The sequence below is a fragment of the Chrysemys picta genome, chromosome 4, assembly GCF_011386835.1.
Source record: "Chrysemys picta bellii isolate R12L10 chromosome 4, ASM1138683v2, whole genome shotgun sequence".
Taxonomy (NCBI): Eukaryota; Metazoa; Chordata; order Testudines; family Emydidae; genus Chrysemys; species Chrysemys picta.
Genome location: NC_088794.1, coordinates 145,311,185 through 145,334,991, shown reverse-complemented (window position 1 = coordinate 145,334,991; position 23,807 = coordinate 145,311,185). Strand labels below are relative to the sequence as shown.

Genomic DNA, 23,807 nt, shown 5'->3' with positions numbered 1-23,807 from the left:
AAAAAAATATATAGCTGCCTTCACTTCCCCTCTAAACCAGGATTTTTTTTAACCAGCAGAACTTCTTCCTCAGTTGTTGGATTATGGCTTTTGGGGCATCTAGTAAGGAATTCTTACATGATTCCCAATTATCATTCACATTTTTCTGATTAAATTCTTCCTCCTAGCTGATTTGCCTCATCATTGTTGTCCACTTTGTGAAATTGACCCTACTGAAGCACCAAGTATATATATTGCTGGTCTGGACTTTATTTTGCTTGCACATGATAAATGTGATCAAGTCAGGGCAATTTGTACCTACACTACCATTAATGTTTAGTTCTGTGATTATTGATTAGCTCCTCTTAATCCGTTAGGACAAGATCTAATAAAGAATTCCCCGGTGTTGACTGCAACACTTTTTTGAGTTAGGAAATTGTCATATATAATAGTTACAAATTCCAAGGGTGTTTTAGTGCTGGCAGCCTGAGACCTCCCACATATGTCACTCAAATTGAAGTCTCCAGTGATCCTGCAACTTCTTTTCCCTACACATTATAGATAGGTGCATAGGAGAGCGGTCATGCTGCTCCCTAGTGTGATCTGATGGTCTGTAGCAGACACCATACCCCGTCTGCACAGACCTCTGCAGCTCGACCTAATCAAATAACTGGTAGTAGTAGTATACTGTTATCCTCTATGTGCCTAATCAAATAACTGGTAGTAGTAGTATACTGTTATCCTCTATGTGGACCAGCCACTAGAGGGGGCTGAGACATAAGCTTTGCCAGTGATTGTCACAGCTAGTTGCTGACAACAGAGGAATGTAGAAACTCCAATCTCCTGGGTTCAATGCCAGGTTTTGGAGTGGAGTAGCCTTTAGTGGATATGCCTTTCTGCCCCTATGACATCTGCATGGTCCCCTCTGCTTTTATCCCAATCTCCTAAAGTCCACCCCACCCAGCACCTGTCCCACTCTGCTCTTATCTGCCGCCCCTCCCCTTCTCCATCTCCTTGCTCCTGCCCCCGCCTCATCCACCCCCTCCCTCATTTCTCACCCATCTGCATTATATCAGGCATTTTCTCCTTCCCCTCCTAGCTGCCTGGGCACCAGCAGGGCGATCATTGAAAGCACAGGAAAGACAGTTTCCCTGCTCTCAGTTCCTGTACCCAGTGCCCCGGCAGCTCTCTGGTTGCCGAGAGGAGGGAGAGTCCTGCACAGACCTTGGAGTCTTGGGTTGGAGCATGCTTAATCACTCTGAGGTGGTGCATAGGGGTTGAAGTACACTTGGTGCAACTGGTATCTTCAGGGAATGTAGCTGCCAAACTCCAAGTTGAGTGGGCTTTTTGTTTGGTTGGTTTTTTTGGAAGCTTTTAACTTGCACAAGTTTTCATGTGGGGAGAGCAAAAGGCACTTCTCTGACAGCAGGGGACCTTCCACACCAAATTCCAAGTCCCTGCTTCAAAAGATGGAGGCACTAGAACGTCCCAACAAAATGTTATGAGAGCGTTAACATGGGCAAAACCAGGTATTTTTCTCTATCCTCACCCTCAGAAGCAGCTGTGCTGTTTTAGCTGAAACTTTCCAAAAAGAGTCTGAGATGGATACTTGGCATGGAACATTTCAGCCCAAACAATTGAAGTTTGATGAAGTTATAAGCAACTGAGAACAGGGTCTTCCAGGGGAAAGTCTCAGGCAACCTTGACTTTAGGCAGAGATGGCAGCATTGCCTATATTTCTAGAAATGTACTCCCCTAGTGCTCTTGAGACAATGCTGCCAAGCCTGCAGCAGAAGGGGACCCTAAGGTCATAGGACTCCTATTCTCACATGGGACAGTTTGCAGTGTTAGTGGGAAGTTTTGCTTCTTATACTTCAGAGTGCATGGTTTATAGGCTATGGGATGCTTTGTGCTAAGACCTCGGTAGGGTTGATAAGAAGTCTCCCACATCATCCTCATGCTAAATAGAAAAACTTTACACACTGTTCTTCACATCCTCCATAAGCACATACACCAGATTTGGATACATTTCCTACTCCATATGATCCTGGCCATGAACCTTAATATGACAGGATGGCTTAGGGGAGAAGGTAGAAGAAATAATCATTGGCCTTGCAGCAAGGGACGGTGTCAAATATAATGGCTTTGACGGAGGACTCAGATTTTATTGAATTGACTTTGGAGCTCCAGGACTTTCCAAACAGGTAACAGACAAAATAGTAAGCCTGGAGAAGCTTTACAATCCAAGGCACTGAACCAGCAACTGTAGGATCAGGGTTTTAAACTCAACCAGAACACAGCACAGATATGGTGAGCAAATGTAGAGGAGGGTCTGGCAAAGACAGCAGTGAACACAAGTAGATAAACTGAAATTTAACAAAGACAAATGTAAGGAGCTACACTTAGGGAAGAAAAACAAAATGCACAAATACAGAGTGGGGGGGGAAACTGGCTTGGCAGCAGCACTGCTGAGAAGGATCTGGAAGCAGGGCCAGCTCCAGCATTTCTGCCACCCCAAGCGGTCCCTTCTAACCCTATGATTCTAGGGGAGAATGATTCTTGAGGGAATGTAACTGTCGTCCCTGGATGAAACTCACTCCGTGTGCGGAGTATCAGCACAAGGCTAATGTACCACTTAAATCCTACTTCACCCTATTTTGGGGGCTTAAGTGCTGATTTTTGAACAGGAATGAATTTCACCCATAAAGCGCAGCTCAGAAGAATTGGGGATCTTTTGAAAATAATTGCATTTATCTGTCTAACATAATATTAAATTTGGTGGGCCAGATCCTCAGCTGCTGTAAACTGGCATTGCACCATTGAATCTGGTAAGAAAGAACAATGAGGAGCCCTTGTGGCTTCTTGGAGACTAACACATTTATTTGGGCATAAGCTTTCATGGGCTAAAACTTCATCAGATGCATGGAGTGGAAAATACAGTAGGCAGGTATAAATACACAGCCCATGAAAAGATGGGAGTTGCCTTACCAAGTGGGGGTCAGTGCTAACAAGCCAATTCAAATAAGGTGGAAGTGGGCTAGTCTCAACAGTTGACAAGAAGGCGTGAATACCAAAGGAGGGGGAAAAATCACTTTTGTAGTGCTAATGAGGCCAATGTAATCAAGGTGGCCCATTTCAAACAGTTGACAAGAAGGTGTGAGTATCAGCAGGGGGAAATTAGTTTTTGTAGTGGGTTCTAGCCCACGAAAGCTTATGCCCAAATAAATGTGTTAGTCTCTAAGGGTATGTCTACACTACCCGCCGGATCGGCGGGTAGCGATCGATCTATCAGGGATCGATTTATCGTGCGTAGTGTAGACGCGATAAATGGATCCCCAATCGCTCTCCCGTCGACTGCTGAACTCCAGCTCGGCGAGAGGCGGAAGCAAAGTCGATGGGGGAGCCGTGGCCATCGATCCCGCGCCGCGAGGACGCAAAGTAAGTGATTCTAAGTCGATCTAAGATACGTCGACTTCAGCTACGCTATTCTCGTAGCTGAAATTGCATAACTTAGATCAATTCCCCCCCACCCTCCCAGTGTAGATCAGGCCTAAGTTGCCACAAGGACTCCTCATTGTTTTTGCTGATACAGACTAATACGTCTACCACTCTGAAACCTGATAAGAAAGTGTGGCTGATTATACTGTGATAAATTCTTACTCATGTGAATTGTCCCACTGGCTTCAATGGAACTACTCACATGAGTAAAGCAAGCCGGGTTTGGCCTCTTGAGGATTATGGGGATTTTAGGTATCTGTTTCCAATAATCTTGCTTTGTTCATTAGATCAGTGGCTCTCAACCTTTCCAGACAACTGTACCCCTCTCAGGAGTCTGATTTATCTTGTGTAGCCCCAAGTTTCGCCTCACTTAAAAACTACTTGTTTACATAAAAATACAAGTGTCACAGCACGCTTACAGAAAAAATGCTTACCTTCTTGTTTTTACCATATCATTATAAAGTAAATCAATTGGAATATAAATATTGTATTTACATTTCAGTGTATAGTACTGAATATAGAGCAGTATAAACAACTCACCATCTGTAGGAAATTTTAGTTTGTACTGACTTCGTTCGTGCTTTTTATGTAGCCTGTTGTAAAACCAGGCAAATATCTAGATGAGTTGATGTACCTGCTGGAAGACCATTGCATACGCCCAGGGGTACGTGTACCCCTGGTTGAGAATCACTAGATCTTATTTGTTGCAGCTGGAAATGGTCAGTTCTTTTGCCATCAAAGACCATGATCCTGCAACCTGATCTATGTGGGCACATGCTTAAGCCCATATGGAGTGCCACTGAAGTCAACGGGGCTCTGTCTGTGTAGATCAGACATCAGGATCGGGCCCTAAATTATTTAACTAAGGCATGCGGGAAAACTAAGTTACACATGGCTACGGAAATCAGGTGTAAAAATGTAAGGCCTGATTTTCAAAAATGTTGAGTTTTCAAAACTCCAACTGAGCCAATGAGAAATGTGACAGCTCAGCACCTCTGAAAACCAGGCCCATAATTGAGATACATGTAAAGAGCTGCACACAAGAAGTCATTTGTAGTACACAACAAGAAGACCATGAAGCAGATTTTATGAAGTTGCAAAATTATGGAAAATAAAATTTGCCTCTAGAGAAATGAGGTTAAGTGGGCATTCACCCATGAAAGCTTATGCTCCAATACATCTGTTAGTCTTAAAGGTGCCATAGGACTCTCTTGCTTTTTACAGATCCAGACTAACACGGCTACCCCTCTGAGGTTAACCTATTTCATGTTGTAGGAGGAGGTTTAAATTGGTTACGGAAATATCACAAAACATATATAACAAACTAGGCCCCAATCCCACAAACACTGATGCGTGCTCTTAGTTTTACACATACGAGTAGTCCCATTGAGGCCAATGAAGCTGCACACACATGTAAAGCTAAGCACATGCATAGCTGTTTGCAGGATTGGGACCCAAGATCAAAGACAACTTCTTGTGGGTGGGGTCAGAATGATGCTTGTTGAGACATTTCAACCACACTCATTTGTTCAGTCAATCGGTTGCTTTTGGGTCAGGGACAACTTGCAGCATGTCAAAATAGTTCAGTCAGTCACGTGTTATCTGAGCTGCAAAACTGATGCTTATTGAAACAAATTAAACTCAAAGATAATCTCTTTAGATCTTTTAAAACAGTATTTTCAGTATCAGTACCACATAATGTTAAATGTCTTGTTTAAATAAACAATGTTTATTTATATTGTTACAATTGTTTACTAGTAGGTGCTTTTATTGTGTAAGGATACGGTTAACAATTAAGAATGGGCTGGCTAGTTAACTTTTGCTACTTAAATTCTTGCACCAGTCCAATGATGACAATATTGAAGCTTTGTTGAATGCGTCTGTATGTAGGTCATTAAATGGATGCTGACTATTACACAAGTACAGCAGTTGAGTGCTTTCTGTATTAACGTTATCACCTGATGGGCAAAAGAAAAGGTTTAACTAAAGCTTTGGACTAATTGAATAGCATTTCAGTATTTTCTTATGTAAAACTGGTTCTGGTCCATTGTTTTTGTTTATTTGCAATAATTGTGCTCATTCAACTTTGTAATGACACTGCCATGGGTGAACAGAATTTGCTTTAAGTATTACTCTTCCCTTTCTATCTCCTGCCTCTTCTAAACTGTGTCTTTCATGAGTAAATCTACAATAGACCCTGATAAAAAGAACTAAGTACATAACCATTTTTGGAGATGTGTTCTCAAGCTGTGTTTTAAATTACTTTACAAATTCCTGTTTACTTTCTTTTTGCCTTGGATATTTCCTAACATGCTGAGAGAAAAGTATGAAGGTGCTTTATTGTAACAGGAGAAATAAAAGGAATACCCTCCTGTTAAACACAGAACGCATTTCATAGCATTCAAACTGTACACAACCAGAAATATGTACTTTGCTTACCTACCACTAGAGTATGCTCTAGTGCCACATCCAGAATTTTTACCAATGCGTACAGCACGAGGACATATCTGGAAAGGTTTTCAGTTGTCTTTGTGCTTTTAATTTTGAGTATTCTTTTTAGTAGAAATGGATTCATGTTCCAAAGTTCAAATCTAAACTTCCCTAAAATCCAGGGGGCTGGTTTGAGTTGTTCAGGAACACTGAGATGAGTTCAAGGGTATTCAGATGAAATATTTTGGTTCAGGAACATCATTTTGTGCCCAAACAAAATGCATTGGTAAAAACTGCATAGCTCATAGCATTGGTCAAAATGAAAATAGAGGGTTCAGTCCTGCAGATCTTGCTCTGGTAAAACTCCTATTGACCTCAGCGGGTGTGATGTCTGAGAAAGAAGTGCAAGATCAGGCCCAAAGTCAAACATCATTGATCACCACATTTCGGTTTTCTGAATCAAAATGTAAACCCACTCTCCAAACTGCATGGGCTGACAGTGAAGATATGTTTGTAATCCTGGCCTTGAAAATGTAGTATTTATTCAGTAAGATAAAGGCTTCTACGAGCCTGCCCGCCAATGCTGGATCAACCTACGTTGTTACTGGTGCTCTAAAAGCTGTAGCTTTTGCATGACAAATATAACTTATAGGACAATTAAAGAACAGTTTGTCCTTACCATATCCTACAGTAGGGGTTCTCAACCTTTTTCTTTCTGAGCCCCCCCAACATACTATGAAACTCTACAGCCCCCCTGTGCCACAAGAACTGGTTTTCTGCATATAAAAGCCAGGGCCAGTGTTATGGGGTAGCAAGCAGGGCAGTTGCCTGCGGCCTCATCCCACAGGGACCCCCATGAAGCTACATGGCTCAGGCTTCGGCTTCAGTCCCAGGTGGCAGGGCTCAGGGTCTGGGCTTCAATCCCATGCAGCAGGGCTTCAGCTTTCTGCCCTGGGCCCCAGTGAGTCTAATGCCAGCCCTGCTTGGCGGCCCCCCCTGAAACCTGCTCATGGCCCCCCCCAGGGGGCCTCAGACCCCTGGTTGAGAACTACTGTCCTACTGTATACTTAGGTATTGATGGTGTGGTAGTAATGTAATCACTCACGATTAACATTGTCAGTTGATGCCTTTTCCAAATTAAATACAAAGAAACAAAAATGCTGCAGTGAAAAACACTTCAGCGAAAGAGCCTCACTTGAAGGGAGAGATAGCTCAGTGTTTTGAGCATTGGCCTACTAAACCCAGGGTTGTGAGTTCAATCCTTGAGGGAGCCATTTAGGGGATCTGGGGCAAAAATCTGTCTGGGGATTGGTCCTGCCTTGAGCAGGGTGTTGGACTAGTTGACCTCCTGAGGTCCCTTCTAACCCTAATATTCTATGATACATAAGCAAACTGACCATTAACTTTGCTGCTAACATTACATTACAATGTGTGTAAGAACAATGTTTGCTCTCATTACCAAAGTGACAATGGTTGGCTGAGGACTGCAACCTATTTTTTCTTTCTCCCCAATGAGCCTCATCCAGTAACATCTGAAACAGGCCAAGGAGTTCAATATGTTGACGCTCACTTGGTGACCAAGGAGCCAAAGAGTAGTAACACTTGTGGAGGGAAGGCAGCCATTTGGTCCCTTCATCTTACTCAGCCAGTGTTTATATCCTGAAATACCGGTTCCTTCTAACATCCTAACTTCTGTTTGAATACAGTAGAGCGGCAGCTTCTTTTGCTGTCTCTGCACAGAAATATCTCCTAAATTTCCTGAATTCCTTTCTTCATTTCAATTCATGTCCTCTAGTTATGCTCTAAAATGATCTTGCAGTATCCATCTTCTTTGTGCCCCTCAGAATTTGATATACAGTATTTCAGTCATGTCAATCCTTAATCTCCTTTTTTAATGAATGCAAACCTAATTTTCCCAACGTCTCCACTTAGATATAATCCATAAGACTGTTTATCATCCTCGTTACCCTCTTCTATACCTTTTATATTTGTATTCAAAAGCCCTTCTTTAATCTGCCTCTATACTCCAGGTATGGCCTCACTAGTCTTTTGTACGATCCCATAATGATTTCTGCAGATGTGTTTTGTTCTTCTATCGATACCTCTCAGTATTCTATTTACTTTCCCTAACAACTACCACATAGTGAGCTGGTGTTTTTAATATTCTGTACACTGTAACCTGCAATCCTTTCCTTGATCAGCATTTTACAACGTATACCCATTCAGGGCATAAATCCTTATTATTTGTCTAGCACCTTAACTGTTCAGCGGGTAAGATGCTCAAAACAAAAACCACATAACAGAATCTTTGCTCTAAGGCCCTGATTGCCCACCTCCTAATAGTAGAGCAACATCATTGATTTTACTCCTGATTTACACAGGTGTATGTCAGATGCGAGGAGCCTACCTTGTCTGTCTAAGTTCATGAACTGTACGTATAACAACCGGAGTAGCAGGGGGCAGTAAGACTGGTAAACTTCAAGGAGCAGGTGTTTCCAAAAGAGATTTGAAGGACAAAGTTATGGGGATACCCTTAGTGTATGTTATTTGGGAGTATGTTCCAATATTAAGAGGCATCATAAAAAGTTTGAAATCAGGCTGGGGAAAGAAGATAAAGATAGGAAGAAGAGACATTTGGGGACAAGCTTGGGAATGGAAGGGGATGTGGGAGGGAATCAAACTGTGGTGTAGGCAGAATCGGAGCTCTCGCATACTTTAGAAATTCAGGAGGAATTTGTAAGAGATGCAGAAAACCAAAGGACGTCAGTGCAAAGACTCAAGAACATGTCGTGTTTGTACAGCACCTAGCACAATGGGGCCTTAATCCATCACTTGGAATCCTAGATGCCACCGCTGTACATATAACATTTATGATGTCGCTCAAACAGAAGGTACGGGCTTGATGCAGAGATTACAGGGCGAGGTTCCATGGACCATGCTATGTAGGAACTCAGACCACATGAATGTAATGGTCCCTTTTGTCTTTCTTCTTCTTTAATCTCCATCTGTCAGCTCAACGACAAGGGGGCCAAATTTCCATTCTTTTGGTTTCTATGGTCTAATGTTTGACCACGACTCCTGGGCATACACTTGGAGAACCTGTCATGTCCTTCATTTGCGTTGCCCCAGCTAGTTACCTTTACTAGATTTAGCATGTCAGCTGAGGCAAGGTGCCAGGGGTGAGGACACTACTGTGCACTTGCAGCTGCTTGAAGTCACTAGTGAGAAATGAGTGAGGCACCAGGACCAACTGCAAGCAAACCACCTCCATATGCGTGCAGCTGTCTACTATGCTGTTGAATTTACCCTATACACCCCCTCTTCTGCCATTAATAATAATGGGGGGGAGGGAGGGAGATGTGATCAGAGTGGTGAGAGAGGGTGATGCTCATGGCAGCTTTGTTCTGCTCCAACTGAAGATGGGAGAGGAGTAGCCCAGCAGGGAGGAGATTAGCCAGGCAGGAAAGGAGCGGAACGTGAGCTAGGATTGTGCGAGTAGGACAGATAGGAACAGGTGACGGACAGGAGCTGCAGTGGAGGGACCGGAGGCTCTAACAGCTGCAGGAATGACGCTCCCGATGATCCTGTCGCTAGGGTGAGGGGAAGGCCTGTGGCATTGTTAGCTGGGCACACCCGGGTGTAAATCAGGGCTCGCTCAGCCTGCAGCGTGAGGGGCTGGCAAAGCAGCTGTGAGGAGCCATCCACCAACCAGGTGCATGTGCCAGGGGCAGGGCCAGATGTGCCACAGAGGAGGAGCTGAGGTGAAGAGGTGACAGCTGAACCCAGATGCCTGACTGGACCAGACCAGTACCCACAGCACCCCCACTATATCCCTACCCAATCCCCTGCCTAGTCCTGAGCTCACCTAGCCCCCCTCATTTCTTGTCCCCCTGCCCAGTCGCTCTCCCCTCCCCCACACTCCTTGTGGCCCTCCCCCACTCTCTCCTTGTGCCCCTCCCCCAGTCTCTTTCCCCTCCCCCACTCTCTCCTTGTGCCCCTCCCCCAGTCTCTTTCCCCTCCCCCACTCCCTCCTTGTGCTCCTCCTCCCCTTCTCTCTCCTTACCCGCCTCCTTCCCTCCAGTCTGCCTCCCCGCCCCATCTCCTCCCCCCTTTCCTCCCTGCTCCAGCCTCCTCTATGCTCCCCCTGCGCAGTGGTTTCTCCCGGCCCCCCGCTCAGTGGTTTTTCCCGCCCGCAGTACGTCTCACCACCGCAGGGAGACAGCGGCCTCCCCTCCTTCCCGCCCCCTCCGAATGTACCAACACGAGGGGTGGGTGGGGGGAGAGCAGGCGGGGCCAGGGTCGGACCACGGCGCCATTCTTGTGGGGCCCACCCGCGCGGCCTGCGGCAGTGGTACCGCCCACCCCGCCCCGCGGCTCTCCCGGAAGGAGCGGCGGGCGGGCTGCCTGGAGCCTGCACATGGGTCCCCAGCCCGGCAGCCGCCCTGGGAGGCAGCGGGGCCCCCAGCGCCATGGAGCGGGTGGCTTCGCCGGGGCGCTGGGCGCTGCCGTGGCTGCCGCGTACGCGGCGACGCTGCCGCCGTCCGTGCCCGGGGGAGACTCGGGTAAAGTACCCAGGCCGCCCCCGCGACCCCGGCGCAGGGCTCCCCGCCCAGCCTGCAGCGTCCGGGCCGGGTAACCGCTTCGCCCTGCAGGGGAGACGGGGCCGGGACCCCCTCCCGCTGTCCGGGGGCTGCAGCGGGGCCAGTGACTCCTGCACCCCCGGGGACACGGGACCCGCCCCGCACAGTCGCACCCCAGCAGGGCATCCCCGTGGGCGTGTCGCTCGGCGACCCCCGTCTCGTCACTGCCCCAGCCCGGGCTCCCCCAGCCTGCAGTGCGCAGCCGGATACCCACCCCGGGGGGGGGCGGTGATACTGCAGCGGCTGTGCCCCCCCTCCCGCCCCAGATCTCCATGGGGAGAGACTGAACTACCCCCCCATACACATACACCCCATCCCCGAAGGGAGTGACTGCCAAGCACAAACAGCCCCCCAACCACTGAGGTGTGTGTGCTTTTGTGTACAACCTTCCCCCAGCTCTGTTTGGATTCTGGGAAGGGCAGGCCTAGGGTCACCCCTCAAGTGAGTGGGGGGGGGGGGAGCGCAAGACCCAGAACACCATTAAGTACTGGGGGCAGCCAGTGCAAAAACAGGAAGGGGACTGAAGTCAAAGGGTAAAAATCAGGGTTCTGGATGGAGCCGCCAAGCAGAAAACTCTAGATGGTACCTGGTGCCCTATTTGGTTCCTGTTTTCTAGAGGGATGTGTGCATAACTGGTTGGAAAACCGTTCCCAGAGAACAGTTATCAGTAATTCACAGTCAAGCTGGAAGGGCATAACCAGTGGGGTCCTGTAAGGATCAGTTCTGGGTCCGGTTCTGTTCAGTATCTTCATTAATGATTTAAATAATGGCATACAGAGTTCACTTATAAAGTTTGCGGACGATACCAAGCTTGGTGAGGTTGCAAGTGCCTTGGAGGATAGGATTAAAATTCAAAATGATCTGGACAAACTGGAGAAGTGGTCTGAAGTAAACAGGATGGAATTCAATAAGGAGAAATGCAAAATGCTCCACTTAGGAAGGAACAGTCACTTGCACACATACAAAATGGGAAATGACTGCCTAGGAAGGAGTACTGTGGAAAGAGATCTGGGGGGCATAGTGGATTGCAAGCTAAATATGAGTCAACACTGTTGTAAAAAAAGCAAACATCATTCTGGGATGTATTAACAGGAATATTGTAAGCAAGACATGAGAAGTAATTCTTCCGCTCTGATTAGGCCTTAACTGGAGTATTGTGCCCAGTTCTGGGTGCCACATTTCAGGAAAGATGTGGACAAATTGGAGGAAGTCCAGAGTAGGGCAATAAAAATGATGAAAGGTCTAGAAAACATGACCTATAGGAGAAGATTGAAAAAACTGGGTTTGTTTAGTCTGGAGAAGAGAAGACTGAGGGGGGACATAACAATTTTCAAGTACTTAAAAGGTTGTTACAGAGAGGAGGGAGAAAAAATATTGTTCTTAACCTCTGAGGATAGGACAAGAAGCAATGGGCCTAAATTACAGCAAGGGCAGTTTAGGTTGGACATTAGGAAAAACTTCCTGACTGTCAGAGTGGTTAAGCCCTGGAATAAATTGCATAGGGCGGTTGTGGAATCTCCATCATTGGATGACCTCTTGAGGTCCCTTCCAGTCCTTTGATTCTATGGATTGCCACTGAGGATCTAGCTACCAAATCAGAAGGGCCTGCCCCTCTTCAGAGGGGAAGGGCCAAAAGAGAACAGAGGGATCAGCTGATTTTGGGGGACAAGAAATGAGAAAACAGGCAGGGGGTGTGAGTCAGAGGTTCAAAGTCAGGGTTCTACAGAGGGACCCCAAGCAGAGAACCCTGTACAGCACCCACTACCCTTTCCTCCTGGGAGAGACTTTGGGTGGGAATGAATGAGGAGAGTCTCACCCCAGCAGGTGAGAATTGAGAAGAGTATATGCAGACTGTCTCCCAACAGGCCCAGAAGCCCTCCCATGCCTGTCCCCTACTCTCCCATAGCCAGACAGTAATGAGCGGTAACAAGTCTTACGAAGACTGCTGTCCAGCCGCTGTGTAGCCTTCTCCTGCCTCTTCCTCCCTCTACTTCAGGGATGGTCTCTCAGGGCCGGGGGTGGTCGCTTTCTCTGTGCCCGGTTGCTGTACTCTATTGCAGTGGAGGAGGGTTCTGAAACCTCTAGGGACCTCAGCTTACTCTCTGAGATTTATTTTGGAGTCACACCCCAAACCATGCTGATTTCATGTGGCATCCGGTTTTGTGACATGTGTTATGTCTGGGTCCTGCCTTTCAATAAGGGATTTAGAAAGCAGCCTTGGGGAGGACAATTTGTGTCCAAAATCAGCCAATGTCACAAGCAATATGGGACTGCTTGGGCTCTTACTCTTTTGAGCATGTGTCTGGCTATATTCGACATGGCAGTGTATTGACTAGACTGATTTGTCCTTCGAGTAGTATAACTAGGGGAAGATGGGAAACCAACTCTCTCTCCTGCTGCCAATAGGAAGGGAAAATGTCATCTTTCCTCCCGTTCCTTGGGGAACTTGCAAATTGTAAGGCTGGTCCTGCTTAAACTTCTGGTTTGCATGTTGCCTGTTCAGCTGCAGTTTGAGTTTGTGTGTGTTGGCTGGTATACTAATTACATAAAGGTACTTACAGACTAAATTGCTTTCTCTTTCCCAGCCCCCAAAAGAGCTGAGCAGTTTATTCAAGGCGTTGCCTCTTAACCTCTGAATCCAAGATGTTTCTTGTCCCTGTTTAAATTGACGTTCCCCCTTATTGGAAATTGGGATTTAATTAGAGAAAGTAATTTTAGAATCGAAAACCAATTAGAACTATATTTTAATTTTAATCTTAAATTATACTTTTTCTCTGTTTTTTCCCTAGACTTGTGGTCAATTGTCTTTGATTTCTTTAGTAGTGGGCGGATAGTTATGCAAAGTACAATATTTCCTGCTTAATATGTGGATGTTTTACATAGGCAGTATTGTAAGTTTAAGGTAATATATGCTTAGCATAACTGTGCATACATTAATACGAAGTTGAATGGTGTTTCAAGTGATAGGTACTTGATTAAAGGACAGTGGAAAACAGAATTGTTTCACTTCACAAAAATCTTCCTAATAAAGTGCACATTTGGGGCCCCAGATACATTGCATGCCTTGCAAGTAACCTGGCTGCAGGGCTGTAATTATTATTATACCAATACTTAGAGGCTCCAATGAGGGCTGGGTCCCTGTAGTGCTAAATGCTGTACAGTTACAGAGTAAAAGGTAGTTCCTTGCCCCAATGAGTTTACAAACTATATTTAAGACAAGATGGAAGAAGTGAGTTCAGCAGACAATGGGAGGGTGAAGGGAGAGACAGAGTGGAGTAACAATGTCATTTCATTGGCTAGCTAAGGCACAACTTGATGACTTCTCATTCAATTTAACATTTATTTTAATTTTAAGCATCTTCCTTTGCCTGTTTCAGTTTTTTAACCATATTATATGTTAATCTGGAATGAGCAATATATTTACAATAATAACCTTTTCATCTTCTAAAATAATCTCTGCTGGGATACATACCTGTATTACCTTAGACAATGCCTGTGGGTTGTAGCTATAATGCATGTTTACAGTTTGTGGAACAGTTCTGTGCTGTTTTGATTGTGATTTTGCTCAGTTTTTTGTATCCAGGATGAAAACAAATGTGATATACGTGCTCTCCATGTCTATTGAAGGGACGGCAAGAAGTAATCAGCTTAATCTGTAGCAAGGAAGATTTAGGTTAGACATTAGGAAAATCTTTCTAACTATAGGGATAGTTAAGTAGTGGAATAGGTTATCTAGGGAGGTTGTGGAATCTCTGTCACTGGAATCAGACGAACACCCGTCCGGGATGGGCTAGGTTAATTAGTCCTGCCTCAGTACAGGGGGATAGACACTTTTATGATCCTACAATACTGCTTCCTGATTAGACCATAAATTAAAATGAGTTTAGTTCTTTGGGCGTTGATTACATCTGAGTATATCAAAAACAACAGCAGCAAAACCCAAGAAACAGCAAGGCACGTGCTGTTCATCCCTCAGACCTGTTTGCTTGTATGTTGTATTCATTTTATCCACCCCATGTCTTTTTATGTTGGTGATATTTCAACAGGCATTATCCTCACGACAGGCGTTATCTTTTTGTTCTGTGTTTGTACAGCGCCTAGTACGATGGGGAGTTGGTCTGTGATTGGGATCTGTAGGTACTACCACAATTCTGCTAATAATAACCTAGCATATTACGAGTGTTACTGTGCTATGGCAAATATCAGAGGGGTAGCCGTGTTAGTCTAGATCTGTAAAAAGCGACAGAGTCCTGTGGCACCTTATAAACTAACAGACGTATTGGAGCATAAGGTTTTGTGGATGAATACCCACTTCGTCAGATGCATGTAGTGGAAATTTCCAGAGGCAGGTGCTATGTTGTGTCACAACACCACTGCTCAGTTTAGCATGATTGGCTGACTCTGATCACAAGAGGCCCCGAACTTTAATAAGAAGAGTGTTGCCACCAAGATAGCCGCGCGGAAATGCCTGCTTTCAGTTCAGAGGATTGCCTTTGATACACTGCAAGAGAGATTCCTTAAAGGCGGTCTATAATAGATTCCACTTGAGGTTGTGAGTAAGACAAAGACATAAGTGACAGTCTTTGCATGTGTTGTGGGGCTTAAGGAGCAGTGCTCCTGTAGCATGTCCCTCTGGTAGTCTGCCTGATCGTGTCTCTTCTTCCCTTGTTCTTTCCATTTCATTCGGAGTCAGCTACCAGTTACACCATCTGTGGCTTTTGGGGCTTGGCGCTGGATCTTGCTGAGGCCTAGGACATTTCCAACCCCGCTCTTCCTAGACTTCTACACGGGCTTTCACTTAAAATATTTGAATAGGTGCATCTAGGGTTCCAGCATTTCCACACCACATCCCACTGGGAGGATCAGTTTTTTTTCTTCCAAAACAGTGGCTGATAGCAGTAAACTACAGCATGTTGAATCAATAAATGCAGTACTACAGTCGTGATAAGCACTTCTGCTTAAGGACCAGGTCAGTTCCCTTCCCCCACCCCTGGACAAACAAGTCCTTTGTAAATTTTGTCCCTGAGCATCTGGGCTCTAAGACCCTGATGCTACAAGCACTTAACTTTAGTCATGAGAGTAGTTCCATTGACGTCAATGGGACTACTCATTTAAGTAAAGTTGCACAAGTGCTTAAGTATTTGCAGGATTGGGGTCTAAAATCATACTTAGTTTTGAAAGCCAGCCCAATATTTTCAAAACACTATATTTTTAAAAAATTGTCCTTGAAGTGTTGTAATCGTAAAATGTAAATGCCAAGAATGATGCAGATATTTTCAGTGGCAGCTTTCTCAAAGTCTTTTCCCATTGCTGGTATAATAATAAAAAAAGAGAGAATAAAATTTACAACTAATTCAAAAAATTCAGCAGACATTAAACCAGCTTAAAATGGATCAGATAAACTCAAGTTGAAAAGAACGTTTCTCTCTGTTTCAGACAGCAGCACCCTATATTCTGAGCCTCAAGGCACACAGTGTTATCCTCTCTTTTTAAAGTCAAGCTCATGTTCATGTCCTGATTTTATATCAGTGTCACATATACCCTGTTATGTAATAATAATACTTAGTGTTTTATAAGCACTAATTAATGCCCACAGCATGATTGTGAGGTCGGTAATTATTATCCACATTTTACAGATGGCCAGGGAAACGGAGGAAGAGAGATTAAGTGGCTGATGATTTACTCAAGGTCATAGAATTAGGCAGGGTCAGAGGCCAGTTTAGAATCCAGTTGTTCCTGGCTCCTTGTCCTGTGTGCAGACCTACAAATCACACACCCCTGGTGGTTTGTCAAGATTGCAGCAGCACTTCCTTTGTCTCTTTTGTATTGTTTCATTTTTCAAATGAAGGTTGGTGCAGGAAGTGTTTTAGAGGTTTTGGTATTTGTTCCGATTAACACTTTGTTAAAAGCTGTGTCGTAATGCTTAACAATTGACAATGCTATACATCCTGTAACTTTTCACACAGCTTTTCTTGGCAGTTTACATACATATTATCTTGGTGTTGTTCTTGTCCGCAGTATGGATCAATACCATAGTAATATGTATCAGCATAATAGTGCATAATCTATTTTGTCAATAATAGGCATTTTAAACAGATACATTACCCAATATCCTAGAAAGATTTAATTGAGTCCCTAGCCATCTCTTAGCCCTGGTCTACATTGGGGGGCGGGGGGGGCGGGAGGGAATCGATCTAAGTTACGCAGCTTCAGCTACATAAATAATGTAGCTGAAGTCGACGTACTTAGATAGACTTACCGTGGTGTCTTCTCTGCGGTGAGTCGACTGCTGCCGCTCCCCTGTCGACTCCACCTATGCTTCTCGCGCCGATGGAGTACTGGAGTCCACTGGAGAGCGCTCGGCGGTCGATTTATTGTGTCTAGACTAGATGCGATAAATCAATCCCTGCTGGATTGATCGCTGCCCGCCGATCCGGCAGGTAGTGTAGACATACCCTCAGATACAGTTCGTGATACTGTTTCAGACGCTGCCCTATTCTTGGCTCAGTCCTATGGGCTGTGGCTTTGGCTACAGTTTAGTGCAAAAATTGGCAACATCCAACTCCGTTGAGCCTGGTTTTACCTGCTGTTAATCCAACAAGTTGAAGTCTGGATAATTCAGCTTCCTTAGCAACTGTGCAGGTATGTAGTTATCACAGCGCTTTTAAAGTGGCAGGAAGCCTAATTCAGGGGTTCCTTTATTAGTGTGACCTTTAGCCACGTTCACAGTGGTTGCTAATTTTGATCCTCACGACTCTGCTTTCCAGGACGCAGTGTGCTGCAGGTGTCATACATTTCTGTTTGCAAAGGAAAACAAGGAGCACCGTAGACGATGGTCATAGTCAAAATTGGGGAATCACTTGGAACAAATTACAGAGGTTTGCTTTGCTAACGTGCCTCAGGCTGTGGTTACGATAGCTTATGGCCAATGCTGTCTAAACTCTCTGCACTGTGCTTTCCAGAACGTCTTAGTCTTGTTGCTGAGTGTGCACCTAGGAGGATTTTCTGCCTGGTGAGATCTCTCGTAACTTTTATGGAACAATAAAACCACTGGTGCAGAACCTATATTTATGGGTTCACACTTAAGTACAAGAGGTGAAATCCTGTTGCCACTGAAGTCAATGGCAAAACTCCCATTAGTTCAGGATTCCACTCTAGTCTCTAAACCCAGTCCCAGCTCTATCTAATTCTCTGCAGAAGAAAAGAGACGACCCTGGCTTAGCAAGTTGCAGCTAGGTGTGCACCTTATTGAGTATGCTCTGGGTAGCAAGAACGCTCAGTTCCTCTGCGTTGCTCATTTTCATGCAGAACCAAGCCCTGCTGGCTTCCCTGGATTTATAATACCTCAGAAATGCCGTAGCCATTATGGATTAAATTAAATTTGGGGATGAGTAAATTCCAAATCCAAATTGTGTTTTTGTAGATCGTCTGTTACATGGAACCTTTCCTAAAATAGAGTAGTAATAAAAATAGCACTTAATAGCACTACAAAACCCAGGGCTGAGAGGTTTTTATGCTAGCAGGGGCTGCCTCGGGGGGGTTTCTCAAATGCTCAGCTCTAGATGAGATCCCTGATTTGACATCAGTGACTAACAGGAAGTATAACTTGACTACCACCTCTTTTCCTAATTGTGCACTGTAACTGGATGGTTTTAAAAAACTTCTTGTATAATTCTTATCTTTGTTATAGAATTATTTGAAAATGAAAAAAAAATACTGTTGTAATATACACATAGCCATTTATACGGCAAGGAGCAATGCAGTTCATACTATCTCTGTATCATGTATCGTTTTGCCATACAGCCTGCACCTTAAAATACTGCACAAGCACCTTAAAATGTGTATAATAATAGTAATAATAATGACCAGTGTATTCAGTACATCAGAGAGACTGCAGCTCTCCATTTAAGAAAGGCACTAGAAATTCAAGGCAAGGATCACATCACTGATTTATTTCAGAGTAGCAGCCGTGTTAGTCTGTATCCGCAAAAAGAACAGGAGTACTTGTGGCACCTTAGAGACTAACACATTTATTTGAGCATAAGCTTTCGTGGGCTACAGCCCACTTCACTGATTTAGAATGTCAGGTAGCAGACTATCCAAGGTGACTTAGATCCTTGATGTTCCATTTAGTGATAGAATATCAGCATTAACTTTGAATTTCGTGACTACTTGTGTTGTTGCCTTCGTGTTGTTTAAATGTATTTGTGTGTTGAATATATTTAATATATATGACTACATAATGTTTGTAAAATGCTTTAATGATATAAAGCACTGTAGAAATGCTAAGTATTATTACGCTAACACAATTCTTTCTTGGCTTTTTTTTTTTTTAATCATAGGCAATACAAACGAAATATAAAATCTAAACTATATTATATAATGAAGATGTCGGCTGAGTCTAATATCTCCTAGCAGGAACAAGGGTCACTTTTTAAATAAATAATGCTGCAGATTCAAATTGCACCATGTTATAGCTGGTCTCCTAAATAAACTGACCCAGGCATACATGCACAATTATTATTTTTTTTGCCCTATTTAAAAATATAAAACTGTATTTTTTCATGAGAAATAACCAGGTTGCTAAGAAACACTGCAGTATAAACTATACAATCTGTAATGCTATTTTCCTTGAAAGTTATTGAAACAAGTAGTCTCCGTTTAATCTTTTTTTAAAATAATGTCTGTAACGTGAACGTATCAGGCCATTCTTTAATGCAGCCTACCTATACCTTCACTTATCTGTCCATAAGAGTCTTGCAAAAAACATACAAAAGATATTTTGTGCAACGACATCAGAGGGAGAAAATATTCTTAGAAAATTTCATGCTGTTAAATCTCTACAGATTTACAGTTTTATCCAGTCAAATTAATGCAAAACCCCAATGCAAGCATTTGGATTTTGAAAACTTTGGAGGAGTGTCATTTCCTAATAGTAATTATTGGTTTTACATTATTTTTTCACAGGGGAGCTGATCACAGCCGCATATGAGCTTGGAGTAAGTATTAGTTTTATTGTTTAATCAATGCTCTCATTAACAGTTTTAGGAATTAAGGAAGTTTAATTAAGCATGGAGTAAAGTAGATTAATTTATTTTCAAACCACAGTTTTTACTAACTTATAAGTACAGCACGCGACAATTTACTTCAAGTTTTAAATCCAATTAAACTAAATTATAAAGCAAAGGCTTTACTGTATATACAGTAGCTGGCTTATTATCAACCCAAATTTTGTATAAGCTGGGGAGAATAAAATAAATCGGGTTAACAATTTTAATAAGTTTTATTATTTAATAAACTTTATTATGGTGCATGATCCCTTTAGGCAAGACCTTAGGACTGTCAGCATGGTGGTAATCCGATAGCAGTGTGGTCTTTCAACTTGCTAACCAATAAAATAGTTCAGAATTTGCTTTTTTTAAAAACAGCCTTTTGAATGACCCTAATATACTGTGACCCCATACAACAAGCAGTTTAAGAAATCATAATGAAATGTGTCACCTCTTTTCTAAGTGAGTCATTATTATGGGTGATTTGTGTAGCCAAATCTACTAAAGAAAATATTTGCTAAGTTAAAATTGGCACAAAAAGATTGTTACAGAGACGCTTCTGTTCAAAGACCCTAGTTATTGATGATAGACCATAGTGTATAATACCAGGCTAATAAAGAAGATACTTCTCAGTTAGAATATCCTTGCAATTTTTACTTCAGCTGTATGGAAACTTTGTGAACCTATTACTGGTTTGTCCATAGGTTGCCCATCCTCCTGGCTACCCTTTGTTCACTCTGCTGGCCAAACTGGTAATTGGTCTGTTCCCTTTTGGTTCCATTGCCTACCGAGTAAATCTTCTCTGTGGCTTACTGGGAGCAGCTGCAGCATCTTTGCTATATTACACAGTTTTCAGGTAAAGTAGTTGCTAGTGTTTATCTTTTTTTCTCCCAGCTCTCTTCCACATCTCAGAAAGTGGGTTAGATTAACCAGCAATACCTCCGGGCCTTTTTAACCATGATTTTCTCCCTTAAGTTTTGAACTGTAATAGATTAATCTGATTAAACTAGCAATAGTTTAATCTAAATTTGGCCTGGGTCCCTTCAGAAAAGTTCCTTTAAAAAAACCCCAGCACTCTTCTTAAAAAGGATTGACAAGTTTTTCTGTCTCATTATTACAAATCACCGATCAGGTTAATGAACTAATGAAGTTTGTCATTATATAAAGATGCAGATGGTCCATTTAAATTAGCAAGATGAGCTTCACCTATTGGTAAACTGTAAATTTAATTTAATTGCTTATGTTAGAGGTTATGGGCAGATACCTGTCTGTGGTACCTGATTTGTCTTCATACCTGTGCTGCCTTCTAGTTACATCACTGCAATGGATATTCATTCTAATTCAGAATACTTGCAAGAAGGATGATGTGAACAGCAAAGATCAATATTGGCAGCTGCATCTATTACGGTGGTTTGCTGCTTTCTCCCACTGTATGCGTTGCAGTCTGCAGGAGAATCAGAACCTTCTAACCTCTCCATTTTCTCTAGACCTCTAACCTTGTAACAAGAAGACAACTGGAATTGCACGTGGTTTTGGATTTTGTTAACCCTGGTTGTCTTTGATGTGATAGTTCCCTATACTCTTAACCTTAGCCTGACCCATATCGGAGAGGATTATGGCAAAAGATATAAACAATTTCTAATTCTCTTTTACAGAGAAAAATAGGGCATACTTCATGACTTGAAAATGTCACCAAATCATATCAGAATTTTTAATACGTTCTTTGAGTGGAAGCACAAAATGTAACTTAAAATATATATAAGGAAATTAACAATGGACTTGAGCCTGTGGGAGCTGGAATACCCTGAACTCTGACAAACTTCAGTAGGTGTTGAGAGCTCTCAGCTCCACACAGGAATGGCCCCTGTCATTCGACAAGCTCTCTTTTATTAAAGAGAAATTGATATTTTAACATAAGATTCGTACCTTAAAACCAAACATGGTCCTTCATACAAGATTTCATACTGTACCCCAAGTGCACGTTTATAGATTGAAATATCTTTAGCTATATTATGTGCTAGATAGTTCTCTATAATAGCGTATAAATAAAATTTAGCTCCATCATTTTTATCCTTAAATAATAATAAATCTAGTTGATGTCTCTAATTAAAAGGCTCTCAGTTTGTAACAGTATATTTAGAGTGTAAACTTCCAGGGTAGGAAGTATTGTCATTTCTTTTATGTACAGCACCATGCACAGTGTCAGGGCACAAAACATCATAACGCTTGAATTAATTAGCAAGAAGAACGCTTTCTTTCATGCTCTAAATCTTTCTGATTGATCATTATTATAGTTCCTATTATTACGCTGTCATTAAGGATCTTCCCTGGTTCTTAGTTTATAACTAAGACATCTGTTATGTGCTGAAACTTGGCCTATGAAGCCTTGTAATTCCCCCCCACCCCCAATAACTTAAAAAAAGTTTTCTTACAGGAAAGCAATATTAAAATGGCAGACTAGCTTCGGGTGCTTTTTTACTCTTAAAGAAAAACCAGGGATTCTAAAATTAATTTTGTTAGTTCAGTCATATTTAAAACTTATTTTAAAAAGAGCAACAAGAATCTCTTGAAATGGCCAAGTCAACAATCAGCCATAATCTTTTCTGTCTCTGAAGTAACATTTCATAATTCTTAATAATATGTTATCTTTGTTAACATCATGGAAACTCAGCAGTGCCAACTGATAAAGTGCATTTTGAGGCATTGTGTGTCAAATATATTTCAAAAGTATGGTTGGGTGGTGTTTTATTAAATCAGTTCTTAGTGCTTAAGACATTTATTTAACAAAAAAGCTGTTGCTGGCTGGCTCTGTTACACATTTATACATTTTTCTGAAAATGTACTGGCACAATCTACTTTAACGGCTTTAAAATTGTATGGGTTGTTGCATTTTTTTAACCAGGTTTCTAGACACCTTGAGCTCTCTAAAACGGTGTATCAAATCCTTCTACATCTTTGTGCCTTAATTATAATTTAGCTGATTGTTAAGTGGCTTCTGAAAACCTGTCAGGGTCAAGAGAAAAACAGCCAAGTGCACATGCTTGCTGTAGGTATGCTGCAGATGTTAATATGAAAATATGTAGATGTTAAGAATACAAATAATTGATGAAGTACGTATCCTTTGGGAACAACACAGTTCAAGTGGCAAATCTCTCTCCTCAAACAATAGGCACCCTTCAGAAAGGAGCAAGCCATCTCTATGGAAATAGGACTAACAGTGCCCTATTGATTGAGTGGAAGAAGACATTATACAATGTCAGTTGGGTTGTTACAATTTCATTTGTCGTGTGACCTGAACTTAACCTCTAAAAACCTTTCTTCTGTGAACGTAAAACCACCAGCAGGGCACGTTTGCTTATACATCCACTACAGTGAAGCATTGTTTTTTTAATTTTTGTTGTGTTTTATTATTTTCCAGCATGTGTGTACTGGAAATGTATTCCTTTAGGAGGGTTATTCCTTTGTCAGGCATTTGTTTGAGATATTTCACGAGTTTATTCATTCACAGGTCAGAACAATTTATTTTCATGTTTAATGAGAGGCTTTTGAGTCTCTGAATAGTGGCATTCTTTCTTATTTAAGAGGACATTACAGTACATACGGGATTAGTGTTGAATGGTGTTCAGTACATTTATTCTTTAAACAGATTTATACTTCGACCAGGTAATTGTTCACATGGTGTTCTCTCTACTTACTGCTGGGATAGATATAAAGAACTCCTGTTTCTTTTTTACCACAGATTTTGTTTCTTAAAACAAAGGCCACTTGAAATGTGTTGATGTAAAAAGCTGTTTTCAGTAAGCAAGACTTTTACTGAATGAGCAGCTTACTCTTTAGAGCTACAATTACAAAATATCGTTTTTTCTCTTTACGTTTCTTAACATACTGCATTTAAGGTCCATAAAGTGGCATTTAGAAAGAATTCTTTAGTTAGACTGTTGATAATAGACGTCAATAATTCATTAATTTTTGCTTTGTGATACCGAGAAACTATATTATAATTTCAGTCTGTAGAAAGTATGAATGATTCCTTTCAGTTAATATTTATTCATTTTACAAAAGAATCTTTTGTGTTTGCATAATATGATTCCAAAGTGTAATTTTTTTTTTTTTGCATAGAAGATGCATTCTCTATTGTAGAGAGAAGTTCGGTATTATGCATTTAATTGCTTTAAGTATATATTTTCTATGTATTCATTTCATAGTTGGG

General features: G+C 42.4%; 1 protein-coding gene across 8 annotated transcripts in view; it reads left to right on the top strand.

Annotated features, from left to right (window-relative positions):
- The first annotated feature begins 10,225 nt into the window (after positions 1-10,225).
- Positions 10,226-23,807, top strand: part of TMEM260 (transmembrane protein 260) — a 51,081-nt gene continuing 37,499 nt past the window's right edge. For 2 of the 8 annotated variants that reach the window (XM_065593850.1, XM_042841330.2), the window contains exons 1-3: positions 10,232-10,469; positions 19,515-19,546; positions 20,302-20,453. In XM_065593850.1, coding sequence (XP_065449922.1) covers positions 10,325-10,469; positions 19,515-19,546; positions 20,302-20,453 — 329 coding nt within the window. In that variant the 5' untranslated portion in view covers positions 10,232-10,324. Of the gene's footprint in view, positions 10,470-17,364; positions 17,426-19,514; positions 19,547-20,301; positions 20,454-23,807 lie in introns of those variants that run through there. The other 6 variants (XM_042841332.2, XR_006172427.2, XM_008170934.4 and 3 more) reach the window with 6 other exon arrangements.